Below are 19908 nucleotides of genomic sequence, written 5' to 3' on the forward strand. Positions count from 1 at the left end.
TATTGGGAGCCAGTGGTTGCACAGTATCAGAGAAATACCCAGAATTGTTGTTCCACCCAAAATGTAAAATAGCCCATGGATCTCCTCTGAGATCCTGGAGGTTCCCAGGGCACATCAGCTGCTGGTTTAGGAAATGAAGCACTCCACTAATCTTTATCTGTAAAGTGGAATTGTCTATTTATTTTACCATAGTTGTTGATATATTCATGATTAGATCTATCATCTTATTTTTTATTTGTCCTTCCTTTCCTATGTTCCTTATGCTCTTCTCTTTTGCCTTCATTTTGAGTATGAGAAAAGATTTTATTTATTTATTTACAGAGAGAGAGCTAGCGAGCAAGAGAGAGAGAGCATGAGTAAGCAGGAGGAGGGGCACAGTGAGAGGGAGAGAGAGAGACAATCTCAAGCAGACTCTGTGCCGAGTAGCACCTGAATTCATCCGAAATCAGGAGTTGGACACTCAACCACCTGAACCACCCAGGAGTCCCTATTGTTATTTCTTCTTATTAGATTATTTGATACACACTCTTTTATAGCTCCTTTAAAGATGACATGCATTTTTACCAAGTTAATGTGCAATGAACAATTGTTATTTCCCAGCATGCAAGAAACATAGAAAATGCTCACTCCATTTACTTCTTTCCTTCTTTTGTTCTATCATGTTTATTTTTTTAGATTCTACATATATTTTATGCTCTCGTTAGCCATATTCAGTGTACACCCTGCCTACTGCTTGCTGTTGCTGGGCTACAACCATTTGCTACTAAGCTGGACTCTAATGGTAATGGATTCCATCAGCAGGCTCCACTAAGATTTTGAAAATCTGTAGAAATATGTGGTTGCCTAAACCATGAACTCCCAAAGACATCCATGCCCCAATCCCTGAAGCTTGCAAATTTTACCTCACAAAAGTCCTTAAAAGAGGGAGGTGAAGGATCCAAGACAGATGAAGGAGATTTAAAGACATTACAGTGCTGGCTTTGAAGGTAGAGAAAGAGAGCCATGAGCCAAAGTATGCAGCTCTTTTCTCTGGAAGAGAAAAGAGCTGGGAAACCTAATCTCCCTTGGACCCTCTAGAAGAAACACAGTCCTACAGACCCATTTGAGAATTTGATCTCTGGAACTGTAAGAGAATAAATTTCCATTATTATAAGCCATTTAGTTTGTGGTATTTGTTAGAGTAGCAATAAGAAACTAATACAAGAGATATTAATGTATAATTTTAGAAACTGGATTCCTAGAGAACAGAATTTGAACCTTCTTCTTACTGTGAGGGTCTTCTTCTTACTGTGAGGTAGAAGTAAAAATGTAAATTGGGATAATAGCTGAAATAGAAAGAAACATATGAGCCTTCACTAGAGAAAGACTGATCTGGTTTCCTTTTCCTCCTTCATTGCCAATCCCTCAAATTCTAGGAAGTATATTAATATGAACGCCATAAACTCAACACCTACTATAGTTCATTTAAAAAAAAACTCTTCATAGCTTTAGGATATATTAGATACAATAGTTGAATAATATTTAAAGTATATAACGTGATGAAAGTGACACGTGTGCACCATGAAACCATTTCCACAATCAAGATAACAAACATTTCCATCACTCCAACAGTTTTCTCATTTTACTTTATAATCCATCTGTCTCTCTACCTCCTTCTGTAGGCCATCTCTTGCCTGCTTCTTCTTATTTCAGATTGATTTGATCTTTTAGAATTTCATATAAACCAACTCACTTGGTTCGTACTCCCCCCCCCCGTTTCATTGGTCTAGCTTTTATACAGAATGATTATTTTTGAGATTCACTCAGCTTGTTGCATATATCATATATAAAAAGTATTTCTTCTTTTGCTGGGTGATAATCCCTTGTACGGATATACTTAAATTTGATTTGCCTAATTGGCTGTTGAATGCCACTTAGATTATTTCTAGTTGTTGGCTAGTAGAAATAAAGCCATTTTAAAAATCCATGCCCAAGTCTCTGTGTGATCAGATGCTTTAATTTCTTTTGAGTCAGTACCAGGAGTAAAATGCTCAGTCAGAGCATACATTTGCATTTACCTTAAAAAAATCTTTCTATTATATTATTTAGTCACTGTACAGTACTTTATTACTTATTGATGTAGTGTTCCAAGATTCACTGTTTACCTATAACACCCAGTACTCCATGCAATTCGTGCCCTCCTTAATATCCATCACTGGGCCAACCCATCCCCTCACCCCATCCCCTCTAAAACCCTCAGTTTGCTTCTCGGAGTCCACAGTCTCTCATGGTTTATCTCCCCCTCCATATGGACCATATCTTCTTTATCCATTCATCTGTTGAAGGACATCTTGTCTCTTTCCACAGTTTGGCTGTTGTGGACATTGCTGCTATGAACATTACAGTACCTATGGCCCTTCTTTTCATTACACCTGTATCTTTGGGGTAAACAACCCAGTAATGTAATTGCTGGGTCTTAGGGTAGGTCTATTTTTAATTTTTTGAGGAACCTCCAAACGGTTTTCCAAAGTGGTTGCACCAACTTGCACTCCTACCAAGAGGAGTGTTAGAGGATTCCCCTTTCTGTATATCCTCTCCAACATTTGTTGTTTCTTGCCTTGTTAATTTTTGCCATTCTAACTGGTGTAAGGTAGTATCTCAAGGTAGTTTTGATTTGAATTTCCCTGATGGCTAATGATGATGAACATTTTTTCATGTGTCTGTTAGCCATTTGCATGTCTTCATTGGAGAGCCTTAAAGAACTGGAGAATCAACAAAAATTAAGCCTAGTCCATGCAGGAGAAGGGAAATAATTAAGATTAGAGCAGAGATCAATGAATTAGGTATCACATCATCAAAACTAGAAGCTGGTTCTTTGAAAGAATTAATAAAATAGATAAACCACTGGCCAGACAAATCCAAAAGAAAAGAAAAAGGACCCAAATTAATAAAATTACGAATGAAAGGGAAGAGATCACCACTAACAACAAGGAAGTAGAAACAATCATCAGAAATCATTATCAACAGGTATGGCCAATAAGTTAAGCAACCTAGAAGAAATGGGTGCATTTTGGAAGCCTATAAACTTGCAAGACTGAAACAAGAAGAAACTGACAACCTGAATAGACTAGTAATGGGATTGAAGCAGTGATCAAAAACCTCCCAAAAAATAAGAGTCCAGGACCTGATGGATTCATGGGGAAATTTTACAAGGAAACATTCAAAGAAGAAATAGTACCTATTCTCTTGAAGGTGTTTCAAAAAATAGAAACAGAAGGAAAACTTTCAGACTCTATGAAGCCAAAACTACCTTGATCCCCAAACCAGACAGTGACCTCATCAAAAAGGAGAATTTCAGACCAATATCCCTGATGAATATGGATGCTAAGATTCTCAACAAGATCCTAACTAATAAGATCCAAGAGTACATTAAAAAAATTATTCACCATGACCAGATGGGATTGATCCCTGGGGTGCAAGTTTGGTTCTACATATGCAAATGAGTTAATGTGATATAATACATTAATAAAAGAAAGAACAAGAACCATAAGATACTCTCAACAGATGCTGAAAAAGCATTTGACAAAGTACAGCATACTTCCTTGATGAAAACTCTTCACAGTGTAGGATAGAGGGTACATACCTCAATATCATAAAAGCCATCTATGAAAAACCCACAGCAAATATCATTCTCAATGGGGAAAAACTGAGAGCTTTTCCACTAAGGTCAGCAACACAGCATCACTATCCACTCTCACCACTGCAATTCAGTATAGTACTTGAAGTCCTAGCCTCAGCAATCAGATAACAAAGAGAAATAAAAGTCATCTGAATCAACAAAGAAGTCAAACTCTCACTCTTTGCAGATGATATGATATTTTATGTGGGAAACCCAAAAGACTCCAGTCTAAAACTGTCACAACTCATATAGAAATTCAGTGAAGAGTCAGAATATAAAATCGGTGTAGAGAAATCATTTGCATTTCTATACACCAACAACAAGACAGAAGAAAGAGAAATTAAGGAGTCGATCCCATTTACCATTGCACCCCAAAACCATCAGATACCTAGGAATAAACCTAACCAGAGAGGTAAAGAATCTGTGCTCAGGAAACTATAAAGTACTCATGAAAGAAATTGATGAAGACACGAAGAGAATGGAAAAACATTCCATGCTCATGGATTGGAAGAACAAATATTGTGAAAATGTCTATACTACCTAGAGAAGTCTACACATTTAATGCAATCCCTATCAAGATACCATCAACTTTTTTCAAAGAAATGGAACAAATAATCCTAAAATTTATATGGAAGCAGAAGAGACCTTGAATTGCCAGAGGATTGTTGAAAAGGAAACCGAAGTTGGTAGCATCACAATTCCAGATTTCAAGCTCTATTACAAAGCTATCATCATCAAGACAGTATGGCACTGGCACAAAAACAGACACATAGGTCAATGGAACAGAATAGAGAGCCCAGAAATGGACCCTCAACTCTATGGTCAACTAATCTTTGACAAAGCAGAAAAGAATGTCCAATGGAAAAAAGACAGCCTCTTCAACAAATGGTGTTGGCAAAATTGGACAGCCACATGCAGAAGAATGAAACTGGACCATTTCTTTACACCACACACAACAATAGACTCAACATGGATGAAAGACCTCAATGTGAGAGAGGAATCCATCAAAATCCTTGAGGAGAAAACAGGCAGCCACCTCTTTGACCTCAGCCACGGCAACTTCTTCCTAGGGACATCACCAAAGGCAAGGGAAGCAAGGGCAAAAATGAACTATTGGGACGTCATCAAGATCAAAAAGTTTGCGCAGCAAAGGAAACAGGCAACAAAACCAAAAGACAACTGACAGAATGGGAGAAGATATTTGCAAATGACATATCAGACAAAGGGCTGGTATCCAAAATCTGTAAGGACTTATCAAACTCAACACCCAAAGAACAAATACCCCAATCAAGAAATGGGCAGAAGACAGGAACTGACATTTCTGCAAAGAAGACATCCAGATGGCCAATAGACACAAGACAAAGTGCTCAACATCACTCGACATCAGGGAAATACAAATCAAAACCACATTGACATACCACCTCACACCAGTCAGAATGGCTAAAATTAACCTGGCTGGAAATGACATAAGGATGGTGAGGATGTGAAGAAAGGGGAAACCTCCTGCTTTCTTGGTGGGAATGCGAGCTGTTGCAACCACTCTGGAAAACAGTATGGAGGTTCCTGAAAAAGTTGGAAATAGAGCTACCCTCTGACTCAGCAATTGCAATAACATTTATTTACCTTAAAGATACAAATGCAGTGATCTGAAGGGGCACGTTCATTTGAATGTTTATAGCAGCAATGTCCACATTAGCCAAACTATGGAAAGAGCCTAGATGTCCATCAACAGATGAATGGAAAATAAACATTTTAAATGCTTTGCTAATCAGGAAGACCCAAAGCTGGCAGGTCCCAAAGCACTACTTATTTACCATCCGTGGCAAAGTGATTCTTTAAATGTAGACCTTCAGCCTTTAAACAGGATGACCCATATTCTCTACCTGCAAACTGCATCACATAGAGTACCACCAGGTTCTACAAAGGACCACTTTGGCCCTGTCTGTCCTTATTGGCACACAGAGCTGGTGTGGAAAAGCACAACCATGAATGAGCCCCGGATTGTCAGGTATTGTCATTTAATGCCAGATAATATGTAAAAATATGTAAAAAGAAGGAGTTGCCAAGAGCACAACCTTGAATTTCACTTCTCTAGGCCATCTTGAGTGCCTGTTGCTAAAAGTGAGATGAAGGGTCAACAAAACATTCCTTAGAAGGAACAAAAGCAATACAAATGCCTGCCTTGGAATTTCTTTAGTTATTTCCATCGCATCAAATCTAAAGTAAAATATAGTCATCAACATGTGCTTTTTGCTCAGCACACACATCTATCCAATAGAAATACAACAGGAGCTCCATGCCCATTAGGGAGCTCGATGTGGGGCTGAACTCATAACCCTGAGATCAAGACCTGAGCCCAGATCATGAATCAGCCACTCCACCCACTAAGCCACGCAGGTGCCCCAAAATACAACTTGTAATAGAGATGGTATGACAGAGTGTTTTCTTTGGCATTTGTTTTTAGTGCTTGAAAATGGTCTCTGTAAAGTCTGGGCCTCACTGATTCTTCCCACTGTCTCCCTCCTTCTCTTGTCACTGTCCCACACTCCTTAACCCAGCGGGAAGGGCCATCAGAGTACCACCAGTTGGGACACAGCAAGGCACATCTAGAACCCAGCTTCCATTCTTCCAGTAGGTAATTCTGTGTGCCTTACTTTTACAAGAAAGTCAAGTTCCCAAGCCAAAATGACTGTACCAATAGAAATAGGGAGGTTCTCACCCAGATATTCTGATCTAGATGGGACATAGGGCAATATGCACTGACCTGCAGGACCAGCAAGTTCGCAGCGAGGGGCAGGGCCGCTCCAAATCCCGTTCCCTTCATCGTCACTTGTGCAGCGGAGGGTGCTCTCCCCAATGAGGCTGAAGTTCATCCCTCTGGCTGGGTTGTTGTCACACGTGTAATTTATTTCCTTTCCATAGGGAAAGTCTCCCTGAGAAGGTCCAGTGTGCTGCCCATTAAGGATAGAGGGAGGACTTGGACAAAAGATACCTGGAAAAAACCCAAGTGCTATAAGTTACATGAAAATGTTGATATTTTAATCTGAGTTGATTCCTCAATTACGGGATGCTGTGACTGTGTTGCCCATTAAATAATTAACTTTCAAGGAGAGTATGAACCACAAAGTAAGTATATAAGGTCTCTGCTGAGATGCTTCTAAATAAAATGACACTGAAATCAAAGCCCAGAAGGGACTTAATCATCCTGAACTCCTGGGAGAGTGAAGGCTTCTGAATGACTGAGAGCTCTTTCTTTTAAATAGACAAAAATCTTCTTAAGCCCATTGAGAAGAAAATCACCCATTTAATAAGAAAATTATCTATTAATTCAACTGGACTTTTTGAGGACCTACTCTATATAAAATACTATTTTAAGTTCAAAGTAGAGAAAAGGCTTTGTGACATCAAGGATCTTCATACCAGAGAAATCTTTCAAAATATATTATACATTTACTATTTGTCTATCACTGTCTATCACTATCTAATCTTTTCTTGATATACTCAAAACCAAAACAGATGGTTATAGCAATGCCATCACAATGAGTGAACATCTCAGTGTTCCTATGCCGGATCCAGAATATGCAGCAATGTAATGGCTTTTGAGATATATATTGGTTTTTTCAAGGTGTTTTTTTTTTTTTTCCTCATTGAAGAAATGCACATTTCTTCTTTTGAGTGTAGCTCTCTGGAGATACGCCTTCCCCTTTCTGGTTTGATCTATATTTGGGAAGAGGACACCGCAGCTTGAAAGAATTATGAATGATCAAAAGGTGGAATGTTTACACTCTAGTAAGTGTATCTGGGTTCGTGGATGTATTTTTTCTTTCTTTCCCTCATGCTTCTTAACTACATTCTATGAAAGTTAAGATTTTCAAACAATTGACCTCCAGATATGAAGGATGTAATTATGGCGTTTCATTACATAAATCAATATAAAATTTCTAAATATTTTAGAGCAAGATACTCCTTTGAAAACCCTCTATTATAAACAGGTATTTTTCAACAGCTATGATCATAAGATGAAGCAACATCCTGTTTGATTTCATGAAGAAATACATGGGAAGACTGAATATATTAGTAGTGTTTCTGTATCTAACACACTATATTTCTGTTCCCTTAAAAACAAGTATAAAGAACAGGAAAGCAAGGCCCAAGTCTGTCTCATTTACAGGTGTATTCCCAATGTCTAATTTAGCGCATTACCCTATTTTTTTCATAATAACAGTTGGTATTACTTGAAGTAGTCTCTGTGTTTGCTTGTCATTATTTTTAAAGATTTAGTTATTTCAAGGTGGAGGGGGAGAGAGAAAGGGCAAAAACAGGAAAGGCAGAGGAAGAAGGAAAGAGATTGAAGCTGACTGAGCTCAGCTCTGAGCCTGATGTGGGGCTTGATCCCATGACCAATTGAGACCAGAACCAAAACCAAGACTCTGACTCTCAACTGACCTTGCTTACCAGGCAGCCCTGTTTGTTATTTTTTGGTCTTTCCCTCTACACAATAGTATAAACAACATGACAGCAGGGTGCTAGTCAGTTTTGTTTATAGGTGTATTCCCCGTGTCCAGAAGGCTGGGTGGCACCTACCAGATGCTCAAAAAAGTTTGTCAAAAGAATGAGGCTGGGAATGAATGCTGATTGAGGCAAGGATACAAAAACTATCCTTTCTACAGGAAACATGCTTCAGGCTCTAAATCCCCCTCCTCCTATGTAGATTTCTCTCCATTTGTAGCACACATTATGCTTATACACCCTTACAGGATGGTTCCCCAAGCATGTGATGCTCAGATTTATTTCCCCCAGAAAGAGCCCTTGCAGCAAAGAAAGATGTTGATCCAAAGTGAAATCAACAAAGGGACAAATCTTAGGTAATTTTATAGGCAAGACACATTAAAGGAACAAACCAGCAAGAAAACCAGGAGGGAGGTGCCGACCTGAACAGGCATTCCTTGTACTCACGTTCACACACAGGAGCACTGTCATTCCAAAGGCTTTCCATTTCAACCAAGACGCAGTAACTAGCAGAACTGCCCTTTAGGTGGAACCTGAGGAACAAAAGCACCAGTGGTGGGGTGAGCGCACCGTTTCTGTCTCCCCCTCCGCTGAAGTACAGTTTAGTGCCTGAGATAAATGCCAGGTGAGAAAAGCCCAGCTCATCGGCTTTCTCAGCTGCCAGAGGCTCTGAAATCAAAACATTTGCAAGATTGCGGTTTCCTGTGAGGACGGAGCAGTGACAACAGTCTCTGGTTGTCAACCATCAGGGGGTCATCTGTCCATCCTGCCCCTCTGACAGTTCCCTGTCTGTCTCTGTCAGCAACTCTGTTCTCTAGGGCACAATGTAGCACTCTCCTCTCTGGTGGCTCAGGAGGAAGACAACTCCCAATTCAAGTTGGTAAATCAGAGACAGTGAGGAAAGACAGCAGAGGCTGCTGTTTTGGACCTACAGGTTCAGAATGTTTCAGATCAATACCTTTGGCGTATCCCCAGTATTGATGAGTTAATGCAAATTATCTGGGAAAGGATGGAAAAGGTGAGAAGAGACCGTTCTTTGGAGAACAGGGGCTGCCTGGATTGCCTCCAGGGCTTTGTTGGAACAGATATCTGCTGCCTGCCAAGGGATCCTCAGAATAGATGGAGGACAGCTGCTCTGCCGTCCATGCTTTTTACCCAGCAGTGCTGTTGGAACATAACACCAAGGTCATTAAGATTCCCGTAGAGAGTTCATGACATTACTGCAAACATGAGCGTAGGTCTTCATACTCCTGTAATACAGCCTAACACTAATTAGCTGACATAAAACTAGATGGAAAACCATTCCTGTTGATACTTTGTTCCTATTCCAAATTCCACTATTGGCTGGTTTAAATTTTTCTTGGAACAATCCCTGCATATTACTTGTAAATAGCTTTCTTTGACATCCCAATCGTTTCATAAACAACCACTATGCAATATTTAACCTTTAGTGCCTACAAGTTACTTTTCATTCATACATGTAATGTTTCACCTAAATATCCAAGATTTCTTGTTACTCTTCTGCTCTTTGGTGCATTTACTATTTTTCCTTTTCAAGCACCTGTGCTGCTTGGTTCCGTCTGGTTCCCACCATACTTCCCAATCACTGTTTCAGGTATCAGTCCTTTCTGCTACTTCTTTGCCATTAGGCAGCTTGCTCTTTGGGTAGACCCCCACTAGCCCCGGTGTCAGCACAGTAGCATCGAGTCCTGTGTCCCCCATCTCTCTGCCAGGTCATACTCACCCCTCATCACAAACAAAGGACACTTTTGCCCCAAGCTGGAAATTCAGTGGTAAGTGCACACGGCCATTAGGGAGTTGGTCCCGGAAGTCTGCACATGATTTCACTAGCATAACAAGAGCAACAACAAGAACAACAAGAACAACAAAAAAAGCAGATGTAAGATGGTCATGTGAGGATGGAAAAGACTGATCTGCAAAGAGATGACAGTGTAGGCACCTGTACATCTTGGGGCTGCTGGGCTCCAGTCTCCCTGGGGCGTACAGCGTAGAGAAGCTGCCCCTCGGAGATCATAGCCGGGCTCGCAGCTGTAGGACACTTCCTGCCCCGGGGAGAAATCGGCCTGGTTTTCTGCACTGTGCATTCCGTGCAGAATTTCTGGAGGCAGCTGACATACTGTGGAAAGAACAGGTGCGAAGGACCAGTCATTGAGGGATAAACATCTTTTACTACATTCTAAACCTTCCGAGGAGTCCCAGGCTTATCATTAAAGGGGAGCTCAGATTTAACAGAGGGAATCAAGTGATGCTCCTGCCCCCTCCTTTAACCGTTATGTAAAATCAGACAATGAAGGGATGTGCCCAATGGCCTCACACCTAGTTAGAGAGCGATCACTGGAGCTGAGTTCTTCCTGGCACAAGGTCAAATGCATGACCAGGACCCTGAGGGTGCTTTCTCCAGTGTGGCCAGTCTACATGGAATTACTAGCCCTGTCATAAAGGAGAGCTGTTAAGGGCAGATGAGATAAGGCATTTAAAGTGCTTATTGCACAGCTGAGTAGAATGTGCACCTCAGCCTTCAGGATATCGGGGAGGTATTGGAGCTTGTATTTTGCTCTGAGGATGCTTGATATGAGAGTCCCAAAAGTCTCCTTCCTTGGTTGATGAAGCTCCTACTCTCAAAGTGAAGGCAAAAGTGCACACACACACACACACACACACACACACTTTCATAATTCATACTTCATCTGCGCACATAGCTCCCCGCATACATCCTTCCCCCAGAATGAGCACTGACCTCCTGATCCCCTGCAACACATGCCCTTTGTCGGTCCCTTCAAAGCCTCAGTCAGACTCACCTCGAGAGCAGCTCGGCAACTCTGGCCCCCATTTGTTTTGGGCTCTGCATTGCACGCTGGAGGGTCCTTTCATGACAAAGCCGGGCTCGCAGATAAACCTCACGGTTTCATGTAAGGAAAATAAGGTCTTGTTCTCAGACACCCTCACTGCGTTGTCAATGTGTGGAGGTGTGCACTTATTAGGTATGATGCACTGAGGCGGAGGGCCGCTCCATACGCCAACGTGATTGTCTTTGCTGGTGCAATATATCGATGGGTTGCCCACAAGCTCAAACTGCTTTTTTTCCCCTCTCTCTCCGGGATGGCAGCGATAGGTCACCACGCTTCCATAGGGAAACTCTTCTCCGTAGAGCTTAAGGACATTTCCATTGTCAATGGCTGGGGGTGGCCCACAAAGAATCGCTGAGAAAAGAGATGGCAACTTAAATAATAGTGGATCAAATAGCTCGTCAGAAAGGCAATGAGCAGAACTAGTTTTGCATTTGTTATTGGTTTTAATCTTTGTTAACATGGAGATACATGTCTACAAGATTGTGATTTGGGTGGGCATAATAGCATGCCTTCTGCCTTTCCTGCTTATACTGTTTCCTATGAGCATATGCATTTTAAATGGGTATTTACCCCAAAGAGACAGATGTAATGAAAAGAAGGGTCACATGCACCCGAATGTTCATAGGAGCAATGTTCACAATAGTCAAATTCTGGAAGGAGTCAAGATGCCCTTCAACAAATGAGTGGATAATGATGTGGTTCATACACAAAAAGGATTATTACTCAGCCATCAGAAATGATGAATATTGCGCTGACGTGGATGGAACTGGGAGGGACTATGCTAAGTGAAATCAGTCCAGCAGAGAAACACAATTGTTACATGGTTTCACTTATTTGTGGAACATAAGGACTAGCATGGAGGACATTAGGAGAAGGAAGGGAAAACTGAAGGGGAGGGGACTCAGAGGGGCAGATGAACCATGAGAGGTGTAGGACTCCGGGAAACAAACCGAGGGTTTCAGCGGGAAGGAGGTGAGGGGCCTGGGTTTGGCTGGTGAAGGGTATGAAGGTGGGCATGTACTGAAATGAGCACTGGTGTTATATGCAAATAATAAATCATGGAACACTACATCAAAAACTAACATTAAAAAAAATCATGAAAACAATTCATTCCATTAAGAGAGTAATGGAGAAACAATATGATTATTTCCAGATATGTAGCCAAAGTGCTTGATAAACTTCAACATGACTTAATGACAAAAAATTCTTAGCCATGAAGAATATTAGCGAATTTCCTTTCCCTGAAAATGGGGATCTACAAAAGCCTATAGCAAATACTCCATTAATGGTGAAGAATTTCAAACGTTCCCTTTGAGTTGGGGAACAAGAGCAGGACACCCTGTATCCCCAACCATATCAAAAATGTTAGTGGTGGTCCTAGCCAGAATATGAGAGAAATAGGGAGGGGTGAAAGGAAGGGAGGCAGGAGAGGAGGAGGGAGGGCAGGAAGAAAAGAGTTGGTTGGTTGGTTACTTCTAAGTGCATTGAAGACTTTAACAGAAAGAAAAAGCTTTTAATTCCTGCTCAGGGTCTGCCTCTGAACGCTTCTATTATATGCCCGAAAAGAAACTTGCACTGTGTAGCTACAGAGCCCAGATTTCTGAAGAACAAATCCAACATCTAAACCTAGGGCTGGATTCCAAGGTAAATTGACTTCACAACTTAACAGCTCTCTTATGTTAATGTCTGAGCATTGATTAGGAAAAGGAGGACTCTAAAAATGGAGATGAAGGGGGTGTGGTGCCTGTGTGGCTTAATCCTTAAATGTCTGCCTTTGGCTCAAGTTAGAATGCCAGGGTCCTGGGATGGAGCCCTGCATGGGGCTGTTTGCTGGGGTGGAAGCCTGCTTCTCCCTCTCCCACTCCCCTTGTGTTCCCTCTCTTGCTGTCCCTCTCTCTGTCAAGAAAGAAATAAAATCTTTAAAAAAAGAATAAATTTTGAGATGGAGATACATGGGTAGATTCTAAGGATGCTGAATACCTTGTACCTGAAAATTCTGCTGAGCCTCTTTTGCTAGAAGCAGCAGCCCCTCCTCCCCTGTGTCAATGAACCTGTTCAAAGAACCTGTAATGACCTGTCCTGAGTAGCCTGCATTGGTAGGGTTGCCAGAAGAACACAGATTTCCAGTTAGATCTGAATTTCAGAAATATAAATATAAGAGGTGGGGGGTGGGAGGTCGGGGTATTACAGGTGGTGGGTATTACAGAGGGCACAGATTGCATGAAGCACTGGGTGTGGTACAAAAATAATGAATACTGTTTTGCTGAAAAAAAAAAAGTAAATTAAAAACAAAACAAAACAAAAAACAAACAGAAAACAAACAAACAAACAAAGTATATCCCAAATATTGCAAGGCACATATTTAGAATACAAAAATATGTGTTGCTGTGCTGAAATTCAAGTTTAACTGGCTATCTTGTGTTTTTGTTTACTAAATCTGGCAACTCTAATTACAGGGACGGCGGATCTTCGTCAGGACCTACCCTTAATACTTCACCATAATTGTGGTTCTTTAACCTGATTTAACTCCTAAAAGACCTGGAAGTGGAGTTGGGGTGGTGGTTGCAGGGGGAGGGGAAGGGGGTCACCAATTAGGACCGGCAAGAAGGTATCCCCCAAAAGATAAAGAATTAAGATTCTGAATTCACTGTGTTAGAGGCTGACCTACATTAAATGAAGCTAAAATACAGGACCTTTCTTACTGTAGTCCTGAGGAAGAAATCCTATGGCTTAGGGATTTAGGAATGCCAGAGTGGACTTATGTGAGCCTGATTGTTCATCCACTCCTTATGTGCCTGAGGGGTGGGGTGTTCAAAGAGACACCTTTTATCCTTTCACCCAAGGCTTTGAGAAATACATTTCTGGGGAATTTTCCGTATTTTTGACAGACTCTCTGATGGCTATTCTCTGTAGGCTGGGAATGACACTGGTGACACTGGGAGCTTTGTTATTGATCTGGGTTTCCTGAATTCAGTGGAGACCAAAGGACCTCAGGCTGGCAGGAGCCAAGTGGCAGCACTTAATAGCCAGAGGCAACTGAAACAGAGATCAGAATGACTTGCCTGCAGAGATCTTTGTCCCTGGCTAATTGTTGTGTATCCCCTAAAACTGAAATAGATGAAGAGTGCAGTTAAGTATTATTTGGTGGCTACAAGCAGGAAAAAAATCTACCTCTGATTGAATCACTAAAAAAAAAAAAAAAAAAAAAAAAAGTAATGGTTATTCATCAACCATTTCCCAGACTTGGGAGCCTATGGACAGACTCTAAGCAGCTCAAATGAATAGAAGATACAATCTTCTTCTTGTTTTTTTTTTTTTTTTTTTTAAGTATGACCACAACTTAAATGGATATATCATATATATATACACACATACATACATACATACATACATATGTATATATAGTATTTTTTTCCATTTTTAAAACATTTATTTTCAGCTTAACAGTATTCATTGTTTTTGTACCACACCCAGTGCTCCATGCAATCCGTGCCCTCTAGAATACCCACCACCTGGTACCCCCACACAAAAAAATTTTTTAATCATTATTTTGAGAAAGCATGCTGCTACGTGGCCAGAAGATATACTGAAGTTTCGTCCCACCTTCACCAAGAGGCTTGAAGTCATTCACCAAAGATTAGCTATAAGAAAGGTTAGAGAATTAGAACTAAAGATGAAAATCTAGGAATAGATATAGGTGTATTACCTTTAAATAAAGAGATCTAGCCAGAGTACTCTTTTGTCATCTGATTTTTTTCACATAAAAGCTTATAACTTACATATTTATATGTCATGGGATCTCCATGACATCATGTTTCTATGTTCTTTTGTTTTTCTTATTTTTAGCTGAATAACATTCCAGTGTATGGGTGTAGTTCCTCTTCTTCCTCTTCCTCTTCTCCTCCTCCCCCTCCCCCCTTCATCTCTTTCTCCTTCTTCCTCCTCCTCCTCCTATTCTTCTTCTTTTCCTCCTCCTCCTTCTCCTCTTCCTTCTTTGTCATCTTCATGTTCTTCCTCCTCTAGCTCCTCCTCTTCTTTTGTAAGTAGGCTCCAAGCCAAGTGTGGAGTCCAGCATAGGGCCCAAACTCACAACTTTGAGCTCAAGACCTCAGCTGAGACCAAGAGTCAGACATCTAACAGACTGAGTCACCCACGTGCCCCTGGAAGTATCTCTCTTAATTCTGCGGGGCTCGATTTCGTGTTTCTTAAGGAATTCTCGGTAGTCATTTTTAACAAGGCTCTTTCCTTCTTGTACTTTCCAATCCATAGCTGGAAACATTTAGGTTACCTTAACATTTTGCTGTTATAATGAATGAAGCAATGAGAAGTGTATAGTGAATTCCTAGGAAAAGTCTGTATTTATCTCCCAAGTATAAATTCTAAGAAGTGGATCAAAATCTATGTCCATTTTGAGGCTTATTGCACATGGTGCCTCTCAAGAGGTTTTGTGGACCTCCACGTGTGTGCGAGTGCTGATTGATCCACAGCTTCACCAGCCTTGGAGAGCATCGCTTTAGAAAAATTTTGACTAATTTGCCAAGTAGAATGATTGTTATACTGGGGGGTGGCACAATCAACGTCATTTTGAATTAATTGAAGGAAAACTAAGGTTTGAAGGGTTTTATGCATTAAGTCCCCAGATTCATAAAAGGCACGACATATGGAAAAAACATAAGGAAACAGTTGCCAGAAACCCCATAGGTTTTGAGGGATAGAATGCACAAAAGGAATCTACTTAACATTTGTATAACTTTAGCAGGAAACTTAGAATCTATTGGAAAAGGTAATAACAAGGACTGTTTCAACTCACTCTCACAAATAGGTGGATCGTCATCCCAGGAGACAGTCTTGCCTGAGATGATGCATGCAATAGAGGTCTTACCAATAAGTCGGTATCTAGAGGGAAAGAAGAAAGAATGTTATTTTCCCTGTTCATTTTCCTACTGAAATGGTTACTTACAAGACAGTGTATCCTGGAGAATTCAGAAGGACAATTTCCATTTTTCATAGTCTATAACCTAGTATATACTATGTATATGTATATACATATACATATATGTATACATATACTATGTAGACATAATATATGACATAGTGTATACTATCACTATTTGTGATAGTATACTACCACTTTCGCAAATTTTACATCTTTATTCGGATGTCTTAGCTAAATGGGTCCTCTGCTCTTAATTACTTTGAGCTACATTTTAGTTTAAGCCTAACATGTTTAAGATTCTTCAAACTAGAACCAAAGGAAATCCAAGCAGAACAAAACAAGTTGAACACGGATTTCCTATGTAAAATGTCAAAGCGATTCTCACGTAGTATGCCACAAACTATTCAAAGTGTGCCATAAGACTTGGAAAATGTAAATTTCTCCCATGGATAATGTCTTGCATAACTGTAGTAAAATATTAAAACCAGGATTCTGACATAGGTATGATCACCAATTTTATTCATACTTCCTCAAGACTAATTTGTGGATATGTGAGTGTGCTTACAAGTATTCAATTTTTATACAGACTATTTTTAAGAGCCGTTGAGGGTTCACAGTAATATTGGCCAGAGGATACAGGGGATTTCCCATATACTCCCTTTCCCTACACATGCATACCTTCCCACATTATCCACATCCCCCACCAGACTGGTACAGTGGCTTGCAACTGATGAACCTACATTGATACATCATTATCCCCTATAGTCCATAGTTTACAGTAGGATTCCTTCTTTACGTTGTATAGTCTATGGGTCTGGACAAACATCTAATGACATGAATGCACCCTTATAGAATGACAGAGTAGTTTCACTGCCCTAAACATCTTTGGAGCTCTGTGTATTTGTCTCTCCCTCCTCCTACCCCTTGGCTACTATGGATATTTTTATTCCATATTTTCTTTTCCAGAATGCCACTTCCCTCAAATTATACAGTATTGAGCCTGTTCAGATTGGATTCTTTCACTTAGTAAATTGCAGTTAAATTTCCTCCTGGCTTTCCATGGCTTGATAGCTCATTTGTGTTTTCCAGAGTGGGTTTACCAGTTTCTGTTCCTATCAACAATGAATGCATGATCCGTTTCCTCTACAACCATACTTGCATCTGCTGTTTTCACTAGTTTGTATTTCTGCCACTCAGATACATGTGTGGCATTATTCTATTGTTGTTTTAATTTGCATTTTCTTAATGGCTATTGAAGTTAAATATCTTTTCCTGTACTTACTTTCCACTGATAGACTCTCTTCAGTGAAATGTCTGTTTGTGTCTGTACCAGGTGCAATTGGTGTCTCCAAATTCCTGTCCTGAAACCTTAGAATATGACTTTTTTTGGAAACAAGGTCTTACAGATATAAGAGAGTTAAGATGAGGTCATACTGGATTAACATGGGCCCTAATGCAATGACTGTTGTCCTCAGAAGAAGAAGGAAATCTGGACAAGGAGACAGACAGAAAATGTTGACACATACAGAGGAAAAGTCACATGAGAACAGACGCAGAGGTAGGAATGATGTGTTTATAGCTTATGATGCCAAGGACAGCTGACAAGCACGAGAAGCTAGGAGAAAAGCACGAAATGGATTCTTCCTCCGAGCTCCTAGTAGGAACCAACCTGCTGACACCTTGACTTCAGACGTGTTAAAGGCTATTCCTAACTTGCTGTGAGTTTCTATCATGAATTGATATTGGATTTTGCCAACTGCATTTTCTGTCAATTGCTAGGGGCCTATACATTTTCTTCTTTAGCCGGTTTATAGAGTTGATCATGTTGATTGATTTTTGAATGTTGAATCTGTCCTGTATACCTGGAGCAATTTCCAGTGTGGTCTTTGGCTGCAATTCTTTTAATGCATTGTTGGGTTTGATTTGCTAATATTTTATGGATGCTAGAAAGTCTTCAATAATTTATAACAAACCAAGTCCAGCGGTATATGAGAAGGATCATATACAATGACCAATGACACATGGTTCTCTGTTGTATCCTGAACATTTTGGATGTTATGTTAAGAGACTCTTGATCTTATTTAATGTATCTTAGCATGTAACCTCCCTCTGTAGGGTAGTGTGTAGATTCTGGCCTACTTTCATGAGCTTTAATTTTCTAGTCCTGTCTTGTGTTTTCTTCTGGGGCTTCATTCTCCTGGCTCCTCTTATATGCCAGATGCATTCCTGCTGATACTGCCTGTAGACAGTGGAGGTGCTTCTCTGAACTGTCTGGTGTCAGTAGGTAAGGAATGGGAAATGCTGGGACCTTGGATGGAGAATAAGCCCTCTGGCCTTCTATGGCTATCTGGCGAAGATGGCATTCCCCCTTCATTTGTGTCATTGCCACCAGGGGAGGGAAGCATCTATCTGGGCTACATTTTGCTGCTGGGTAGAGAACCAGGAGACATGGGCCTGGAATGCTTTCTCCTGCTGGATGGAGGATCCAGAAACTCCAGACATGGTTTTCCTTCTGCTGCTGGGTTGGTGGCTCCCTGCCATGGGTATAGGATCAAGAGATGCTGGGCCTGGAATGTTTTCTGCTGCTGTGTCTCATAGGACTGGGCTGCTGGGCCTTCTGGCTTCTGTGGTGTGAGTGGAGGAACCCTCTTACTGCTGCCTTAAAGTCTAGGTATTGCCACCTGAGCTCTGTTGACACTGTCACCACAGGCAGAATAGGGCTCACTGCTGCTGGCTGGTGTGGGGCATGTGGTAAATTTGTTATTGAGACTAAAGCCCAGGTTGTCCCATTAATACAGCTGCTGGTGGACTGGGACCTGCTGCTTCCCAAGGCTGTGGGACATAAGAAGGATAGACTCCCCAACCCATCCCTGATCTGCTTATGCTGTTCATGTGGGCAGACTGAGCCACTGGAGCCATCAATGTGTCTTCCCAGTATGTCCTCACTGAGCTTCCCTTTTCCCAGTCCTTTGACCAGACTTTACTCTCCCTGTCTGTCCCTGCCTGTTGACTATCTGGGATTGCATTCCTTTCTAGCATCCAGTCTGAGACATAAAGAGAAAACCCAGGGGCATCACTGCAGTGTCATTCTTTAAGCTCTGAGGTCCCCAATCACCTTCTTTCCACCTTTCCAAGTCTTTCTATGCTTGCATGTTGAACAGTTTTCAGGGTATTTAGTTACATGTAGAGAGAGATTCAGGGAAAACTGAGTCTGCCCGTCTTGTCTTGGAACTGAAACTTCTAGTAATAGCTTCTTAAATCTGGATTAGGAAGTTAATATGTATACAACATAGTCAAAAGTAAGAGGTGCAGAACTCCCAGTAATGAAAAACAAAATTACCCAAACTCCTTCTTACAGAAGTTAGCACAGTTCTAGTTTAGGGAAGGCCTTTCAAAAGTTTTATGTGCCTTAAAATCATGCAGGGATCATGTGAAAATGTGATTCAGATTCAGTAGGTATGAAGATTCTCCTTTTCTAACAAGCTCCCAGGAGATGCTGACCTTGCTGATCTGTGAGGCATCCTTTGGATGACAGGGGCTTAGAGTCAATCCTTCAATCTTTTGTATAGATATACTTATAACAAGAACATCGGCTGTCCTCCTACATGGATTAATTTTTCTATATTGTTATTTCAGTTGGAAATTATATTTAAAAATTTTTATCCCTACTTGTTAAATTTCATTAAGATCCATATGAATTTTTTTTCTCCATTCTTTTTTGGTCAAGATTGAGTCATTGGACTACATTTTCACATTTTTTCCTTAACTTTTAGCTTTCTATATTGATTACACAAATTCATAAGTGAATGGGATCACATAAATTCAATGTACTATTGAGTATATTTGCAAATGTAAATTTGTTGAAATTTTCTTACATCCATGTGTTGCAAGCAGGGAGATAAATGTAGGGATTAACTTTTGCATTTTTCAAGTAT

General features: G+C 40.6%; 1 protein-coding gene across 3 annotated transcripts in view; it reads right to left on the reverse strand.

Annotated features, from left to right (window-relative positions):
* Positions 1 to 19908, reverse strand: part of CR1 (complement C3b/C4b receptor 1 (Knops blood group)) — a 102177-nt gene that overhangs the window by 67641 nt on the left and 14628 nt on the right. For all 3 annotated transcript variants that reach the window (XM_059145285.1, XM_059145286.1, XM_059145284.1), the window contains exons 4-9: positions 15848 to 15933; positions 10987 to 11388; positions 10128 to 10304; positions 9912 to 10014; positions 8615 to 8700; positions 6423 to 6650 (exon numbers count right to left, since the gene is read on the reverse strand). In XM_059145285.1, coding sequence (XP_059001268.1) covers positions 6423 to 6650; positions 8615 to 8700; positions 9912 to 10014; positions 10128 to 10304; positions 10987 to 11388; positions 15848 to 15933 — 1082 coding nt within the window. The remainder of the gene's footprint in view (positions 1 to 6422; positions 6651 to 8614; positions 8701 to 9911; positions 10015 to 10127; positions 10305 to 10986; positions 11389 to 15847; positions 15934 to 19908) is intronic.

This window comes from Mustela lutreola, chromosome 14 (assembly GCF_030435805.1).
Source record: "Mustela lutreola isolate mMusLut2 chromosome 14, mMusLut2.pri, whole genome shotgun sequence".
Lineage (NCBI taxonomy): Eukaryota > Metazoa > Chordata > Mammalia > Carnivora > Mustelidae > Mustela > Mustela lutreola.